This window comes from Piliocolobus tephrosceles, chromosome X (genome assembly GCF_002776525.5).
Source record: "Piliocolobus tephrosceles isolate RC106 chromosome X, ASM277652v3, whole genome shotgun sequence".
NCBI lineage: Eukaryota > Metazoa > Chordata > Mammalia > Primates > Cercopithecidae > Piliocolobus > Piliocolobus tephrosceles.
Genome location: NC_045455.1, coordinates 80911392 through 80931809, shown reverse-complemented (window position 1 = coordinate 80931809; position 20418 = coordinate 80911392). Strand labels below are relative to the sequence as shown.

At 35.9% G+C, this 20418-nt stretch overlaps 1 protein-coding gene across 2 annotated transcripts in view; it reads left to right on the top strand.

Annotated features, from left to right (window-relative positions):
• NBEA (neurobeachin) overlaps nucleotides 1-20418 on the top strand; it is a 743995-nt gene that overhangs the window by 367222 nt on the left and 356355 nt on the right. For both annotated transcript variants that reach the window (XM_023208811.1, XM_023208812.1), the window contains exon 36: nucleotides 870-934. In XM_023208811.1, the coding sequence (XP_023064579.1) occupies nucleotides 870-934 (65 nt within the window). The remainder of the gene's footprint in view (nucleotides 1-869; nucleotides 935-20418) is intronic.

The following is a 20418-nucleotide window of genomic DNA, read 5'->3' as shown; positions in this document are numbered from 1 at the left end:
CCCTATATATATTTAACCCAAAATATATATATTTATATATGTATTTAAAACCCCAAAATATGTATATATTTAAAACCCCAAAAATAGAAATCACTGGCATATACCAAAACATGTGTAAATTATATTCTAAATATGCTTTAGTAAGAGCATAAAATAAGCAGATGCTTTTCTAATCTAAAACACTTCATTATAATCACTTATGTTCAAAATGATGATCCTGACCTTGAGAACTGCCAAATTTACAAGTATACTCTAATCTAAATTAGCAAAGAGAGATTACATAGTTATCTATTACATATTTAGCCATAGGTTTACTCTATTTTTTTACAATTTTCAAAAAAGTTAATTTGTAACTTTTTTCTAATTAGCATTAAATAATTAGCATTAAGTAATTTGGAATGCACATATAACTAGAACATTTCACTTCCAAGTCAATTTAAATATGTTTATGTTTCTAATAGTTTCTAGTATTCATTTTATTATCTTAAGGTAAAATTTCTATATGAGGAGATAAACTTTTCTATCTCAAGTATTTCTAGTCCTTGTATAGACACATTAGGCCTCTTTTGGTCATTTGCTCTCTTTCGGAAAGAAGCTTTGTGCTCAGAGCCCTCTATACCTGCGTCTCACTTTCCATCTCAGTTTGCATCCAGCCTGACATTTTCTGGTGAACCAAAAGCACCTTCTAAACAAAGTGATAAAACTAAAATTTGATTTTTTACAGAATAACATTTGTTAGAATCTCGTAAAGACATTTGGAAATAATATAATGTGGAAGTTATTAACAACATCAACATGATCCTTAAACTAGATGTTACTTTCATTTAAATGTTCACTTTTCTCACATTTGTTTTGGTTTCTCCTTTTAGGAATGGCAAAACTCTATTCAGAAGAATGCAGGACTTGCATTTATTGAGCTCATCAATGAAGGAAGGTAATGAATTTTACAATTTTGAACAACTAGTCAGTGTACATTTTATTCCACTGGGCAATTGCTCTTTCCTACCATCTGTTCCAAAAATGTGGAAGAAAATATATTTTAGTTAAATAATTTATCACACAGGTACTTGATTAAACTTGAATAAAGTTTAAAATGCTAAACATTTATTTTTGAAGAAAAAGCCATGCATGAAATAAAGGGACAAACTTTATAAGGTTTGATGAGATTTGAAGTACATTTTAGTGAGTAGGAAAGTTGTTTTACACAGATCAAGTGAACCCAATCTGCAATCCCATCTGCCACTCCATCTGTTTTCAGAGCAGTGCTCAGTGTTTACTCCTTCAGCCTCTCCTTAGTCCATGTGAAACAGTTTTATCTGAACATGTCAGTCATTCAATATCCAACTGAAAATGTGAGGGATATTAAATATAGCAAATATATCTCTCTCGGGTAGAAATGTATATATTCTATTATTGAAACAATAAGTAAAATTACATTTGAACCCATTATTATGTTTACCATTTTGTGATAAATAGTTGTTAATTATTATTTTTGCGGTGCTTTATTGGCAGTGGACACATTAAAATAGATTTAGCTGTCACCATGTGACATATATAGCTTCTATCAACTCAAGACCTGCAACTTTACAACTTGAATTTCTTGTATGATATGCTGCATTCTTTGGAATATGATGATTATTTGGTACAACCTATTTATTTCATATTTGAAACCAGCTTTAATTAGATTAATGAGGAAATAATGCTTACTGTATATAAAATTTATCTTTTTCAAGAAGGGGAGTTGTGAAAGAATAGTCCTTGAAAATTAGTTTCTATATGTTATAGATACCCAAGTTTTAAAAATTAAATATCACTTAGTATTAATTCATTTTTTCCATCACTGTGTTATATTTTGAGAAATATCTTCTGTTTTTATAACAATTTATCTTATTTTATATTTCTCATTTTGATATTTTGTGACCTAATCATGTTAGCCAGTAGTACTGATCTAAAATTTAAAATAAGCTTTGCATTCACTGCAACATCAAAGATGCAGGAAAATGTCAGTTTTCTTTTATAATACAAATAGTATTTTACATAACAGCACTTGCTATGTCTTACAGTTTCATTGTGATAAGAGTTGCTAATAATTATTATCTGTTTTCGGGTGATGAATAAACAGAAAAAAAACTATTCATTGTCATTTCAGTTTTAGAAATAACTCTCAATAACATATCCACAATTATTTTATTTCAACTGCAAAGTAAATATATATATATATACAAAATTATTTTTATTATCAGTAACTCTCCTAAGAGTTATCAGAATTGAACCTCTAAGCACTTAAATAAAGATTGTAATAATAGGCTTAGAAAAGGAAGAGGGTGGAAAATTTGCTAATATCAGAGATTTTAAGCTTCTCATAATGCTTTTATCAGTCAGTGGTAGAATTTGGGGTTTATATTAGGAAAGGCTGGAAATAAAGAAAGTAGTCACAATTTTTTAAAAAAAATTTCAATCTAGACTGGGCACGGTAGCGCACGCCTGTATTCCCAACACTTTGGGAGGCCAAGTTGGGTGGATCACCTGAGGTCAGGAGTTCAAGACCAGTCTGGCCAACATGATGAAACCCCATCTCTACTTATACAAAAATTAGCCAGGCGTGGTGGCAGGTGCCTGTAATCCCAGCTACTCAGGAGGCTGAGGCGGGAGAATCACTTGAGCCCGGGAGGTGGAGGTTGCAGTGAGCCGAGATCACACCATTGCACTCCAGCCTGGGCGAGGAGAGTGAGACTTCATTCCCCTTCCCCTACGAAAAAAAATTAAACATGTAATAATCTCTGAAATTCTGTCCATTATGTTCTCTGTGCTCTCGTAAATTTCTGTTTCTATTCTTCATAGGACTCGTTCTTCCAATAAAAATGATTTTGGAATAAGGATTCAAACATGAATAGTTGTAAATATGTAAGAACAAATCACGTATGCATGAGTGCAGCAAATGTCTGTTCGGCCCCCATTACATGTCAAATACTATTATAAGAGTTAGGAATAGAGTTGGGAATAAGAAATAAATGGTTCCAGTTTCTTGGGGAAAGGCAAACATGAGATGAACACATACAATAATACAAGGATACTGTGATAAAAGTGGCGTAGGTAATGATGCAATCGTACCACAGAATACTTTACCTAGTCTGGAGGATGCGTTCCACTGAGTGGTGGGATTGTCAAGGTTTTCAAAAGAGTACTTACCCAAAGGGAACGCCATTTGAGAGATCATCAGGAGATAGCCAAGTAGAAAAAAAGTAGAAATACAATTATTGGCAGAGGAAATTGTATAGTACAGAGGACTAGGAGCAAGAGAATAGTGAGAAATGTAGCTGGAGAGCTATTTTCAGTCAGCCAGCAGCTATTTAAATGCATGTTGTATGCCAGCCACATGAAGGCACATGTCATTGGCAAAGGTCATGCCATGAAGCCATGCAAAGGATACTGGAGAATAACTGAAAATGTTTAGGCGTAGCCTGCAATGTGGAGGGTTTCACGGGCTCAAGACTTGAAGCAATACCAATCTAAGGTTCAGTAATCTTGTTGAAGATGATGCCATGGACCAATAGTAGCTGTGAGGATGGAAGAAGTGAACAAATTCGAAGTATCATTTGGAAGTTAAGTCACTATGATTGCTAACATAGTGGATGGAAGAGGGGAAAGAAGGAATCAAGGATATTTTGATGTCAGCTTTAGTAACTGAGAGTTTACAGTGTAAGTATAGTTCACTTAGCTAGGAGAGTACAGAAAGTGAGGTTTGAGTTGAGAATTTTTCACTTTTGGGTTACACTGAACTTGTGTTACCAGTGAAATATCCAGGTGGAGATGTTGAATAGGCATGGGCATTTGAGTATTGAGCTCTCCAAAGAGAGAGCTGGCATGGAGATTTAGGCTTATGAGTCTCCACAGGTTACTCGTGGTAAACTGTAGAAAGGATACAGATGTGATGCCCAGGGAGAGTGAATAGAGTGGGTGGAGAACCAGGGGCCCCGCTTTTACTCCCGTTTCTGCTGGGAATCCTCTTCTCCCACATCTTGACACGATTGGTTGTTTCTCATCTTTGAGGAATCAGCTTAAATGCTACCCTGTCACAGAGGCTCCCCTGACTATCTTATATAGTTATTACACTCCCATGACATAATCCTGTTTTAACACCTAATGACATCATCTCAAATGATCTGCTGTGTTTGCTTGTTTACATCTATTTCTTCTGCTAAAATGTGTTTCCTTAAGATCTTGTGTCTTATTCTTCATCTTATTTGCTGCCATATCTCTATATTCTGGAATAGTGCCTAGCATGTAGTTAGCATGCTAATGAAATATTTATTTGCCACATTAAATTAATATTTATTGAAAGCATAAAGAAAAGAATGGTGAGTAGAGTGTTTAAGGAAGAATGTATGATCAAAAAGAGGATTTTTAAGTTAGTATTAAAGGGACCACTGGGTTCAGCCACAAGGAGGTCATGGTGATCTCATCCAGACTTAATACTGGTGAGCACCTATGTGCTAAAGAAGCTGGGTGTAGATCCAAGTCCTACCCTATTAGAGCTTACAGTCTAGTGGGGACGACAGTCTTAGATTAAGTCATTGCAAGTTTAATAAATATGTAAAGGGCAATTAGAGGGTGCTATGGGAGCAGGTAACTGAGAGAGGTATTTTTTGAAAAAGTGATGATTTGCTGAGAGTAGAGGGACAGAAGCCAGGTTGCTTTGAGTTGAAGAGCTAGCCCAAAATGAAATACAGGCAGCAAGGACTTCTCTAAAGAAGTTTGGCCAAGAAGGGGAAAGATAGAGTGGTTGATGTAGGTAGATAAGGTTTAAATTTGGAGGGAGGGGTTACTTTTTAGAAAGAAGAACCTGACTATTTTTCAGTGTTGATGGAAAAAGGCAATATGGTGGGAGGGAAAGAAGGCGATATTGACAGCATAAACTCTCTGAGAGGGGTGCACTGAGATAGAAGGATTGGCCTTTAGTGGAAGAGCACTGAGAAAGGATGAAGACAATTAAATTGGTGGAAGAATTCAGAGGAGATCTCATATGATGCCTTCTCTCTATGAAGTGGCAGTTAGAGTCATTTGCTGAGAATAAAGGAAATTGGGAGAGGGTACATATTATCTTTAGAAAAGTAAAGAATACTGAAAATAGCAATTGTAAAAGAATAGAGAAGAGGAAAAACTAAAGAAACCTCAGAGGCTTGCCAGGCAATTTGGGGGAGCCAATTGAAGTTGCTGTCTTTGATAGTGTAATGTTTTCTTCAGCCGTTCACAGTTCAGAGAAGATAGGCATTTGCTTTGATACACTGACTTCTCTTACTTCAGCGAAAATAATCTTTTCACCGAGGACCAACCCCTTCCTACCCCTAATCTGGATTGTGTACCTTTCTCTGTTCTCCCAGTACCTCAATTTTTCCCTGATTTATATATACCTATCTATAGTGTTTATTTGTGATGGATCCTTTTATGGTTATTCTACAATGCATAGTATAATACATAGTATCCATATGTTAATTCTACTGAGTTCAAATATCAGTTCTCCCATTGATAAGATGTTAGACTGCAGGCAAGTGATAATCTTCCTCTGACATTGTTTCTCATCTGTAGAATACTGTAGTACCTTTCTTGCTCAGTTTCTCAGAAAGTTCAACATAATATATATGATATTTTAAAATGAAAGTTTTTACTTTTATTATTGCGTATAATATGTATTTAGAATTTTACTTACTGCCACCTTTAGTTTGGATCATTTCTTTCAATTTAGACTTTTCTCTTTCACAAATAGGAACTCGGACTTCTGGCTCAAAAAGTCATATTTAGGTAGCTGGGATGCAGTTCCAGTAAAAAGCCCATTACTCTGTTTATCTTCCTACTGTATGTTGATGCCCATTATGTGCAAAGCACAAATTAGATATTTTATACATGCTTTTATCCCATTTTCCTGGACGTACAACATTTTTGCAACTTTTTTCATATGGTTTAATATGAAACATTTAAAAACTCACTTTATTTGGGTTGTTAGAATATCAACCTTTAATTTGCCCTTATGGGAATGAAGATAAAAATCTTTAAGTAGAAATTATTATAAATGTTTATCCTACTTAACAGCTACACTCGTGAATACAATTCATCAATCATAGCTGGAGAAAGCAATTGTGCAGTTGTCTGCAATTAACAGACAAAAACAGTTGATGAATGTGCATCTGAATTAAAGTACTCCCTAGGACAGGCTGAAATTATAAACTGGATCATTTAAAGGAATCTAACAAAGGATCTTTATAATTAAAACAAAGCAAGGTTAATGGGATGTAAAATTGCCTGTAATATCTTGGCAATAATGATTGGAATTTGAATTATTAAAATATGCATTGAAGAATAAGGCAAATAGGAAGTACTTATTTAAAATACAGAATTTGAGTGATCTTTTTAAATAATCATTTGCCTAAATCTTTGTCACTCTTTTAAAATAATATAGAATTTAATTTTTGAATATTCATCAGAAAGAACAGATCATATTTATGTTTAGCACTGAATTTAAGCTAGAGCTCTCAAGATTCTGATTTTTTGTTTTGTTCTTTAGAATAGGGGAAAATATACACCATGCATTTCTTAGGTTTTTAAGAGGAGAAGCATATTGCATCCAAGTATAATTTTTTAGTGATTATATGGCACCAATTTGAATGTATTCTTTAATTTAACAAATGCTAGTTAATATTTTAACCAGCAAGCATTGGTTTGCTTGAGTTTATTTCTCTTATGTCTTTGATTTGGCAAAGCCTGTGTTTAAAAACAAAACAAAACAAAACAAAAAGCCTTTCAAAGCTGTAAAATAAGAAACTATGTCCTTAAAGTAGACGTTCTGGTTTAATTTGGAGCCAGTAATCTCTGGAAGCTCCTGGAAAACAGAAGTTTCTTTTCCATGTGTTTTCTTATGAAATCTGACCTATGCCAGGTTTTCTTTAACATTCTTTTAAAATTATTATTATTATTTTTTAATATTATACTTTAAGTAGTAGGGTACATGTGTAGAACATGCAGGTTTGTTACATAGGTATACACCTGCCATGGTGGTTTGCTGCACCCATCAACCTGTCATCTACATTAGGTATTTCTCGTAATGCTATCCTTCTGTAGTCCCCGACACCTCAACAGGCCTCAGTGTGTGATGTTCCCCTCCCTGTGTCCATGTGTTCTCGTTGTTCAACTCCCACTTATGAGTGAGAACATGCAGTGTTTGGTTTTCTGTTCCTGTGTTAGTTTGCTGAGAATAATAGTTTCCAGCTTCATCTGTGTCTGTGCAGAGGACATGAACTTATCCTTTATGGCTGCATAGTATTCCAAGGTATATATATGCCACTTTTTCTTTAAACAGTCTATCATTGATGGGCATTTGGGTTGGTTCCAAGTCTTTGCTATTGTGAACAGTGCTGCAGTAAACATATGTGTGCATATATGTTTATAGTAGAATGATTTATAATCCTTTGGGTATATACCCAGTAGTGGGATTGCTGGGTCAAATGGTATTTCTGGTTCTAGATCCTTGAGGAATTGCCACACTGTCTTCCACAGTGGTTGAACTAATTTACACTCCCACCAGCAGTGTAAAAGCATTCCTATTTCTCCACATCCTCTCTGGGATCTGATCTCATTGTAGTTTTGATTTGCATTTCTCTAATGACCAGTGATGATGAGCTTTTTTTCATATACTTGTTGGCGACATAAATGACATATTTTGAGAAGTGTCTGTTCATATCCTTTGCCCATGTTTTGATAGGGTTGTTTGGTTTTTTTCTTGTAAATTTGTTTAAGTTCCTTGTAGATTCTGCATATTAGCTCTTTGTCAGATGGATATATTGCAGAAATTTTCTCCCATTCTGTAGGTTGCCTGTTCAGTCTGATGATAGTTTATTTTGCTGTGCAGAAGCTCTTTAGTTTCCTTAGATCCCATTTGTCTATTTTGGCTTTTGGTGCCATTGCTTTTGGTGTTTCAGTCATGAAGTCTTTGCCTATGCCTATGTCCTGAAAGGCATTGCCTAGGTTTTCTTCTAGGGTTTTTATGGTTTTACATTTAAGTCTTCAATCCGTCTTGAGTTAATTTTGTATAAGGTGTAAGGAAAGGGTCCAGTTTTAGTTTTCTGCCTCTGGCTAGTTTTCCCAGCACCATTTATTAAATAGGGAATCCTTTCCCTGCTGCTTGTTTTTGACAGGTTTGTCAAAGATCAGATGGTTGTAGATGTGTGGCATTATTTCTGAGGCCTCTGTTCTGTTCCATTGGTCTGTATATCTGTTTCGTAGCAGTACCATGCTATTTTGGTTACCGTAGGCTTGTAGTATAGTTTGAAGTCAGGTAGCATGATGCCTCCAGCGTTGTTCTTTTTGCTTAGGATTGTCTTGGCTATACAGGCTCTTTTTTGGTTCCATATTAAATTGAAAGTAGTTTTTTCTAATTGTGTGAAGAAAGTTAATGGTAGCTTGATGGGGCTAGCACGGAATCTATAAATTACTTTGGGCAGTATGGCCATTTTCACAATATTGATTCTTCCTATCCATGAGCATGGAGTGTCTTTCCATTTGTTTGTGTCCTCTCTTATTTCCTTGAGCAGTGGTTTGTAGTTCTCCTTGAAGAGGTCCTTCACATCCCTTGTAAGTTGTATTCCTACGTATTTTATTATCTTAGTAGCAATTATGAATGGGAGTTCACTCATGATTTGACTCTCTGTTTGTCTATTACTGGTGTATAGGAATGCTTGTGATTTTTGCACATTGATTTTGTATCCTGAGACTTTGCTGAAGTTGCTTATCAGCTTAAGGAGATTTGGGTCTGAGATGATGAAGTTTTATAAATATACAATCATGTCATCTGCAAATAGAGACAATTTGACTTTCTTCCTATTTGAATACCCTTTGTTTCTTTCTCCTGCCTGATTGCCCTGGCCAGAACTTCCAATACTGTGTTGAAGAGCGGTGAGAGAGGACATCCTTGTCTTGTGCCAGTTTTCAAACGGAATGCTTCCAGTTTTTGCCCATTCAGTATGATATTGGCTGTGGGTTTGTCATAAATAACTCTTATTATTTTGAGATGCATTCCATTAATACATAGTTTGTTGAGAGTTTTTTGCTTGAAGAGGTGTTGAATTTTATCAAAGGCCTTTTCTGCATCTATTGAGATAATCATATGGTTTTTGTCATTGGTTCTGTTTATGTGATGGATTATGTTTATTGATTTGCATGTGTTGAACCAGCCTTGCATCCCAGGGATGAAACCCAGTTGATCATGGTGGACACGCTTTTTGATGTGGTGCTGGATTCTGTTTGCCAGTATGTTATTGAGGATTTTTGCATTGATCTTCATCAGGGATATTGGCCTGAAATTTTCTTATTTTGTTGTGTGTTTGCCAGGTTTTGGTATCAGGATGATGAGGTGTTAAACTCTCCCATTATTATTGCATGGGAGTCTAAGTCTCTTTGTAGGTCTCTAAGAACTTGCTTTATGAATCTGGGTGTTCCTGTATTGGGTACATATATATTTATGGTAGTTAGCTGTTCTTGTTGCATTGATCCCTTTGCCATTATGTAATGCCCTTCTTTGTCTCTTTTGATCTGTGTTGGCTTAAAGTCTATTTTATCAGAGACTAGAATTGCAGCCCCTGCTTTTTTTTGCTTCCTAACTCATTTTATTTTGAGTTACTTCCTAACTCATTTTATTTTGCTTTCCATTTACTTGGTAAATAATACCCTGTCCCTTTATTTTGACTCTGTGTGTGGCTTTGCACGTATGATGGGTCTCCTGAGTATAGCACACCGATGGGTCTTGACTCTTTATCAAGTTTGCCAATCTGTGTCTTTTAATTGGGGCATTTAGCCCATTTACATTTAAGGTTAATATTGTTATGTGTGAATTTGATCCTTTCATTATGAGGCTAGCTGGTTAATTTGCCAATTAGTTGATGTGGTTTCTTCATAGTGTCAATGCTCTTTACAATTTGGTATATTTTTGCAGTGGCTGATAGCAGTTTTCCCTTTCCATATTTAGTGTTTCCTTCAGGAGCTCTAGAAAGGCAGACCTGGTGGTGACAAAATCTCTCGGCATTTGCTTTTCTGTAAAGGATTTTATTTCTCCTTCGCTTTTGAAGCTTAGTTTGGCTGAATATGAAATTCTGAGTTGAAATTTTTTATTTGAATAATGTTGAATATTTGCCTCCACTCTCTTTTGGCTTGTAGGATTTCTGCAGAGAGATCTGCTATTAGTCTGATGGGCTTCCCTTTGGGGTAACCCCACCTTTCTCCCTGACTGCCCTTAACATTTTTTCCTTCATTTCAACCTTGGTGAATCTGACATTTATGTGTCTTGGGGTTGCTCTTCTCAAGGAGTATCTTTGTGGTGTTCTCTGTATTTCCTGAATTTGAATGTTGCTCTGTCTTGCTAGGTTGCGGAAGTTGTCCTGGATAATATCCTGAAGAGTGTTTTCTAACTTGGTTCCGCTTTCCCCATCACTTTCAGGTACACGAGTCAAACATAGGTTTGGTCTTTTCACAGAGTCCCACATTTCTTGGAGGCTTTGTTCACTGTTTTTAATTCTTTTTCTCTAATCTTGTCTTGACACTTTATTTCATTAAGTTGATCTTCAGTCTCTCATATCTTTTCTTCTGCTTGATCTACTTGACTGTTGATACTTATGTATGCTTCATGAAGTTCTCGTGTTGTGTTTTTCAGCTGTGTCAGGTCATTTATGTTCTTCCTTAAACTGGTTATTCTGGTTAGCAATTCCTTCAGCCTTTTTTCAAGGTTCTTAGCTTCCTTGCATTGGGTTAGAACATGCTCCTTTAGCTTGGAGGTGTTTGTTATTGTCCACCTTCTGAAGCTTGCTTCTGTCAATTTGTCAAACTCATTCTCCATCCAGTTTTGTTCCCCTGCTGGTGAGGAGTTGTGATCCTTTGGAGAAGAGGCATTCTGGTTTTTGGAACTTTCAGCCTTTTTGAGCTGGTTTTTCCTCATCTTCGTGTATTTATCTACCTTTGGTCTTGATGTTGTTGACCTTCGGATGTGGGCATCCTTTTTGTTGATGTTGATACTATTCCTTTCTGTTTGTTAGTTTTCCTTCTAAGAGTCAGACCTCTCTGCTGCACGTCTGCTGGAGTTTGCTGGAGGTCCACTCCAGTCCCTGTTTGCCTGGGTATCACCAGCAGAGGCTGCAGAACAGCAAAGATTACTGCCCGTTCCTTCCTCTGAAAGCTTTTTCCCAGAGCGGCACCTGCCGTATGCCAGCTGGAGCTCTCCTGTATGAGGTGTCTGTCGAACCCTGCTGGGAAGTGTTTCCTTCGTTCAGGAGGCATGGTGGTCAAGGACCCACTTGAGGAGGCAGTCTGTCCCTTAGCAGAGCTTGAGCACTGTGCTTGGAGATCCACTGCTCTTTTCAGAGCCAGTGGTCAGGAACATTTAAGTCTGCTGAAGCTGCACCCACAGCCGCCCCTTCCTCCAGGTGCTCTGTCCCAGGAAGATGGGAGTTTTATCTATAAGCCCCTGACTGGGGCAGCTGCCTTTCTTTCAGAGGTACCCTGCCCAGAGATGAGAAATCTAGAGAGGCAGTCTGGCTACAGTGGCTTTGCTGAACCACAGAGGGCTCCACCCAGTTAGAACTTCCGGGTGACTTTGTTTACAGTGTGAGGGGAAAACCGCCTACTCAAGCCTCAGTAATGGTGGACGCCCCTTCCTCTACCAACCTTGAGGGTCCCAGGTCGACTTCAGACTGTTGTGCTGGCAGCGAGAATTTGAAGCCAGTGGATCTTAGCTTGCTGAGCTCTGTTGGGGTGGGATCTGCTGAGCTAGACCACCTGGCTTCCTGGCTTCAGCCCCCTTTGCAGGGGAATGAACGGTTCTGTCTTGCTGGCATTCCAGGTGCCACTGGGATGTGAAAAAAAAAAAAAAACTGCAGCTAGCTCAGTGTCTGCCCAAATGGCTGCCCAGTTTTGTGCTTGAAACCCAGGGCCCTGGTGACATAGGCACCCAAGGTAATCTCCTGATCCGTGGATTGCGAAGACTGTGGGAAAAGTGTAGTATCTGGGCCGGAGTGCACCGTTCCTCATGGCACAATCCCTCATGGCTTCCCTTGGCTAGGGTAGGGAGTTTCCTGACCCCTTGTGCTACCCACGTGAGGCAGTGCCCCATCCTGCTTCTGCTCGCCCGCTGTGAACTGCACCCACTGTTTAACCAGTCTAACCACCTACTGTCTAGTCATCCCAATGAGATGAGCTGGGTACCTCAGTTGGAAATGCAGAAATCACCCTCCTTCTGGGTTTATCTCACTAGGAGCTGCAAACTGGAGCTGTTCTTATTCGGCCATCCTGCCAGCCAACCCCCCATGCTCGTTTTTTGCCACTCTTGTATTCATTTTATACATCTAATTAGTTAACAAACATACTTTTACAAAATTACCTGCATACATCTTAAATAATATTTCTGATTTATACGTGTAACCTTAGACATTGATGATAAAATAAAATGTTATTTATCTAAAACTAAAGTCCCATTTAATAATGGTTATATTTCAAGTAATAGGGAAATATATGTCAAAATTTAGTGATCATAAATTATATTTGAATTATATTTTGTTTTTTGAGACAATGTCTTGCTCTGTCATCTAGGTTGGAGTGCAGTGGCATGATCTCAGCTCACTGCAACTTCCATTTCCAAGGTTCAAGCAGTCCTTCCAACTCAGCCTCCCAAGTAGCTGGGACTATAGGCGCGAGCCACCATGCCCAGCTGCATTTCTTATTTTTTTTGTAGTGATGGGGTTCTGCCATATTGTCCAGGCTGGTCTTGAGCTCCTGAAATTAAGTGATCCACCTGCCTCAGCCTCCCAAAGTGCTGGGATTACACGCATGAGCCACCATGCCCAGCCTAAATCACATTTTTAACCATGTTTAAAATATATCTACATATGTATGCATATTATTTTTTCTCTTCTGAGAACAAGTTTAAATATACTTTTCTCCTTATTACATTAAGAAACATAACATTAAAAAAGTGAATCAATGAAAAATTACCTATTTTGGTGTATTCATTTCTCTGCCATATTTTTCCATTTCTTATTTCTTAGAGACACATACTTTTTTGTTCTTGGTTTACTTATTACATACAAAAGCCAGTCAAGATTTACATAATCTATATCTTTATTGGAAAGCTTTTATTTAATTTCCACACCATTCTGTTAGGTAAGATCAACTTGGCAATAGAAGAGCCTAGGGTTGGCCTTTGCATATGTGGCTGGTGTATTGTGAAATAACGGATGCAGTTAGAAGTGAACTAACGGGGCTACACTAACCTGAAGGCATAGATGTTGTGCACATGACCAAAGGATGCACTAAAGGTGAGAAGCGAGGAGACAAGATGAGCAGGACAGATAGGACAGGAATACAGCCATGACCCGTTCATAGATTTTAGTTTATGCAAGAGTCCCACAATGCCAGGAGAATTAGAATACTGAGTTACATAGACTTATTAGTTCATATGTTGGTAAAATAAGAACACATAAATGATTTATATTCCTCATGTCCTGTTGTACAGATCAATGTTTGAAAAACCAGAATATTTCTTCTATAACATGTCTCTTATAAAGATCCACAGTCCCTGCTAAACAAGGATTAAGAAAAAGTTATTGTTACTGTTTTTTAATTACAAAGGTAATATAAATACATGAACATGTATTCCTGGAGTTCTTAACTCTTATTAATTACAATATATCTTAAAAAACAAAACCTGAATAAATACTTAGAAAACACTCATTTTGTAGTTAGTTTTAGCAGGGACATAAATACATTTTGCACATATTCCTCATTTACAAGTAACTGATAATTGAGAAGTTAGGATTTATGTCCAGAAAAAAATTAAACAGTTCTAAAACATTATAGTCAATATATGACTAATTTCAAACTAAATGATATAAAAATGTCAGTGACTTTAGAAGGAGGTGTTTCAGTGGGCTGTAATGATTACAGAAGGCTTCTTTTAGGCACAAGTGTAGGCACAATGTGTGGAATCCAAACAAACAAAAAATCATCGCTGGCTTTTTTGGTGAAAATTAAAATTTGGAACAACAGAAAATACTTTATGAGTTTCATTATCTAATAAAACAAATGTGGTCCTAATTTTAGTTGTAAAAAATAAAATCTGTCTTTGAAGTTTATGTTATTTAAATAGTCAAAGTTTTCTTGACGTTTTAGTGCTAACCAGTGATTTACTTAATTCTTAATGCCGATAGGGTTTTATAACATTAATCTTTGTATCAGAAAGAGTATGCAAATTGTACATATTATTCTTTTTTTAAAGAATTATTCATAGAGGACTTCAAAACAATCAATTATACTAAAGTCAAGTTTTCCATATTCATAGAACAGTATAAGAAAAGCAGTGGACTTAATTTAGTAAAGAAGTGGGTTGATGTTAAACAACTTTAAGTATTTCTTTTTAATTTTTAAAAATTTTTAATTTTTGTGGGTACATAGTAGATGTATGTATATGGGATATATAAGATGTTTCGATACAAGGATACAATGCGTAATAATCACATCAGGGTAAATGGGGATGAAACATTATTATTTAAAGAATAAATAATATCAATATGCTGAAAGTATTCCAGAAATAGAAGAGGAGGTAATGCTTTATAGTTCCTTTTATGAGACATCACAATACCGATACCAACACTAGAAAAAGACGTAATAAGACATGAAATTACAGACTCATATCCATCATTAGCATAAGTGCAATAATTTTTAACAAGGTTTGGCAAATCAGATCCAGTAATATATGAAAAGGGTTATATCATCATAAACAAAAGGTAATGATCCTCCAAAATGTAAAGTATATATAACATTCAAGGCTATTTATCATAAATTTTTTCCCAAGGCTCATGTCTAGAATGGTATTTCCTGTGTTTTCTCCTAGGATTCTTACATTTTGAGATTAAATGTAATTAAAATTTTTAATCTATCTTTAGTTAATTTTTATATATGGTGAAAGGTAGGGGTTCAGTTTTGACTTTCCCTGTATGGCTAGGCAGCTATCCTAGCACCATTTATTGAGTAAGGAGTCCTTTCTCCATTGCTTATTGTTGTCAACTTTGCTGACAATCAGATGCCTGTAGGTGTGCAGCTTTATCTCTGGGTTCTCTATCCCCTTCCATTGGTTTGTATGTCTGTTGTACCAACAACACCATGCTGTTTTGGTTACTGTCGACTTATAGTTTGAAGTTATGTAATGATACCTACGGCTTTGTTCTTCTTGCTTAGGGTTGCTTTGGCTATTCAGGCTCTCTTTTGGTTCCATATGAATTTTAGAATACGTTTTTCTAATTCTTTGAAAAAATGACATTGGTAGTTTGGTAGGAATAGTGTTAAATCTGTAGTATGGCTGTTTTAATGATATTCATTCTTCCAATCTATGAACATGGGATGTGTTTCCATTTGTTTGTGTCATCTACGATTGCTTTCAGCAGTGGTTTATAGTTATCCTTGTAGAGATTTTTCACCAGCTTAGATGTACTCCTAGATTTTTTTTGGAGGGGAAGGAGAACTATTATAAATGGGATTGCAGTTTTTATTTGGCTCAAAACTTGAATGTTATTGGTGTATAGAAATACTACTGATTTTTACGTATTGATTTTGTATCCTGAAACTTTACTGACATTGTTTATTAGTTCTAGGAGCCTTTTGGCAGAGCCTTTAGGGTTTTCTAGGTATAGAATCATATTGTCAGTAAAGATATGATAGTTAGGCTTCTTCATTTCCTATTTGAGTGCCTTTTATTTCATTCTCTTGCCTGAATGCTCTGGCTACAACTTCCAGTACTGTGTTAGATAGGAGTGGTAAGAGTGAGCATTCATGTCTTGTTCCAGTTCTCAAGTGGAATGCTTCCCATTCAGTAAGTCCTCAAAAGCAATTACAACAAAACCAAAATTTGACGGGTGGGACAAGATTAAGAGCTCCAGTACAGCAAAAGTAACTGTCAACAGAGTAAACAGAAAACCTACAGAATGGAAGAAAATATTTACAAACCGTGCATCCAACGAAGGCCTAATATCCAGACTCCATAAAGAACTTAAACAAATCAACAAAAAAAGCCCCATTTAAAAATGAGCAAGATACATGATCAAACATACAAAAAGAAGACATACAAGCAGCCAACAAACATGAAAAAATGCTCAGCATCACTGATCATCAGAAAAATGCAAATCAAAACGACAATGATGTACCATTTCATAGAATCAACCTAGGTGCCCATCAGTGGTGGACTGGATAAAGAAAATATGGTATGTACACACCATGGAATACTGTGCAGCCATACAAAGAAATTAAATCATGTTCTTTGCAGCAATATCGATGCAGCTAGATGCCATTATCCTATGCACATTGAAATCGGAACAGAAAACAAAATACCACATGTTCTTACTTATAAGTGTGAGCTAAACATTGGATAAATGTGGACATAAAGATGACAACAATAGAGACTAGGTACCACTTAAGGAGGGAGAGAGAGCAGGAGACAAGGGCTTAAAAACTGTCTTTTGGGTACCATGCTCACTACTAGGGTGATGGAATCAATTGTATTCCAAACCTCAACGTCATGCAATATACCGAGGTAACAAACCTGCTTCCCCTGAATCTAAAACAAAAATTGAAATTATTTGTTAAAAAGAATATATATCAATGTAATATATCAACAGAATGCAGAAGAGAAAAATTGTCATAGATGTAGGAAACGCATTTGAAAAAGTCAACATCTATTCCTGATATTAAAAAAAAAAACTCTCAGCAAACTACAAATTAAGTTGAACTCCCTCGGTATAAGTGGCATCTACAAAAAAAAGTGTAGCTAACATTTTAATTAATGGTGGCAGACAAAATGCTTTCCTTGTGGGTCAAAAACAAGGTAAGGATGTTCTCATCACTTGTATCAAGCATTTGACTGGAGTTCTTAGCCAGTTCATTTTGGCAAATAGAAGATCTTAAGATGTCTAACAAAAGGTACTAGAACTAATAAGTAAATTTAGCAAAGTCACAGGATACAAGTTGAATATTCAAAATCAGTTATAATAACAAGCATGTTAACATATATAAAACATTGGAAATTGAAATAAAATGAATTATTATAATAGTATCATAAATAGGAAGCACTTAGGGATATATTTTGAAAATGTACAGAAGACTCATACAATAAAACCTATGACATATTTCTGCCAAAAAATAAAAATAATTAAAGGGGGAATGGGGATGGTTAATGGGTACAAAAAAATAGAAAGAAGGAATAATACCTAGTATTCAATGGCACAACAGAGTGACAATAGCCAAAATAATTGTACAGTTTAAAATAACTAAAAGAGTGTAATTGGATTGTTTGTAACATAAAGGATAAATGCTGGAGGGGATGGATACCCCATTCTCCATGATGTGATTATCATGCACTGCATGCCTGGATCAAAATATCTCATGTACCCCCTAAATATATACATCAACTATGTACCCACAAAAATTAACATATAAATAGATTTAAAAATGTGGAGACACTGTGTTCGTGGATCTGAAGACTCAGCATTATTAAGGTGTTAGTTGTTTCTAAAGTGAGAAACACAACAGAAGCCTAATTAAAATCCCAGCAGGCTTTTCTTTTTTTTGGTAGAAATTTAACCAGCTGATTTAAAAATTTCTGTGAAAATACATAGGGCCTAAGATAGCCAGAACAAATTGAAAAGGAACAAAGCAGGAAGATTTATACCATTTGACTTTGAGACTTATTCTAAAGCTACAGTAATCAAGACAGGATAGCACTGATGCAAAGACAGACAGATCAATGGAAGGAAATAGAGAATCCAGACCTTACAACTCAATAATAAAAAGATGAACTACACAAGTAGGCAAAAAATCTGAACAGACACTGCACCAAAGAAGATATACAAATGGCCGGTCACTATATGAAAAAAATGTTCCACCTCATTACTCATTTGGCAAATTCAATTTCAAACCACAATTAGATAACATTACATACTTACTATAATGGGAATAAATAGATTGTCAACACCAAGCATTGGTGAGGATGTGGAGCCATGGGAACACTTGTATCATGGTGGTAGAAGTGCAAAATAGTATACCCACTTGGAAAACAGTTTTGTCAGTATTTTACAAGGTTAAACATATTTTTACCATATGTCCTAATAATTCCAAGCCTAGGTATTTGCCCAAGAGGTATGAAAAATAAGTCCACATTAAGACCTGTATATGAATATTCATAGCAGTTTTATTCATAATAGCCAAGGACTGAAAGTACCCCAAATGTACATCAACAGGTAAATGGTTAAACTCATTATGATACATCATTATAGCGAAATACAACTCCACAATTTAAAAAGTGTGAGCTACTGATATGCACAGTAACATGTGTGGAACTTAAAAAAATAGTTATGTGAAGTGAAAGAAGTCAAACAGCAAAGACATACCACATGATTCCATTTATGTGACATTCTATAAAAGACAAAATTATAGGTACAGAAAACAGTTCAAGTTCACTTGCTACAGATGGCAGGAAAAAGTAACAAAACATATTGGGGTGAGGGAAGTGTTCTTGAATGTGATCGTGATTAGATGAAATATGCATTTGTCAAAATTAAACTACATTTTAAAGGGTTAATCTTATTATATGTAAATTGTGTCTCAATAAACCAGACTTTAAAAAAAACCACAGTAGCGTTTCATTACTTATGAAGTTCAGGCTCTGTAACACTACCCAGAAGGCCTTCGCTTCTCTGGCCTTCTTTACTTCTCACACTGAATTAGGAACCTACTTCAGGTTCTATGAAGTGCTCCTATACCATGCTTATATTTTACTGTCATTTGCTACCACAAAGAAAGTTCACAGTAAATTATTGTTCAGTAGATGAATGCCTAATTCTGTACAGCTTGTCTTTACTTACTCTAGAAACTGTTAGCAGCCACACCAAACTGATGGCTTTTCCCAAACAACATAGTCACCTGTTTCTGTGACTTTGAGCAAGTTACTTAATATGTTTCAGGTTTTTTTCTTTATGTATAGTGGGGCTAGTTGTGCTTAACTAATAAGATATCAAGTGAAGTAAGAATCAAATGAGATGATAACTATAAAGCACTTAGCCTATTAAGTAATCAATTCTCAGTGTTTCTGGAACATAATATGTCATTTGCTTTTATCAGGATTTATTTATTTAAGTGGCATTTTAGCTGGATTTTGAAGGCTCTGGACAATTGTGAGGAAAATAGAGGACCTTTCACATCCTACCCAGGAACACACATGGATCTTCTATCTAGGGGCTTTCCTTTAACAGTTAATCCCACGGGGAAGGGATGGTTTTCATCCAGTATTAATTCACTCTCCTCACCCTGCCTTCTCTTTTCAGTGCTTCTCTCCTTTCCATATCAAGTCCTTATATTTCAGTCTCAAGCTCCAAAATTATTATTTTGGTTTCTCTTTATTCTCCCTACTTCTCACCCAATCAAAATGATAGTTCCCATAGTGAATTAATCCCTAGTTAGGTCTGATTGTATTTTTATATAATTGTTCATATAATCAACTGACCCAAAGGCATGAATAATTGATAGATTTTATCCTTGAGGAAAGATTTCTATTTTAAGAGAATGACTTATCTTTTTTTTCTAATAGCTATACAGAGGGGGAAGTCTCTAGTGTCTTATTTTTCCATCTTCTTCTACACAAATAGAAAGTCTCAAAATAGCCTGCTACATATACCATCACTATGCCTCAGTGTTCGGATATTTGTAGTTTTACAACCTATGAAAATGAGTAAATTGGGTCATGCATCAAAAAAAGAGTTTGATTAGTAGCATAATTAGGATAATATGGCAGACTACAAATCTAGATTATGAATATGTGGAGTTGATATGAATTCTCACCACAATCTGGTATGGAGCTTCATAACTAAATAGCAAGATCTGCCATCTCTTTTTCTGTCTCCTAAGGAGCATAAACATGACCAATGTATCAATGTGTATCTTTCAGAAAAGGGAACTACCATTTTAAGGTACTTTTTAGTGACACCAGAAACTTCATGACTTACTTTTGAGATTTTAGAGCCAGAGGAAATTACACCGAAGTATTAAATCTCCAATCAAAGTCTGTCTTCTTCACTAAATAAATCAGGATCTTAAAATCTAATCTTACAGTTTGGGCATACACTCTTTCCCCTAGTTTGTAGGAGACCTGAAGTAGTACACTCCCATTTTCTGATGACAAAAACTGAAATTAAGACGTAGGGAAAATTATTTGTCCAAAATTATAATGCTACTGAACAGCAGAACATAGATACAAACTAGTTCTGCCTTTTGTTTTCTACATATGATGAAAAACGAGTTTGTCTGACATATCCTATTGCCTTTTCTATTGATGTATCTGTTTTTTCA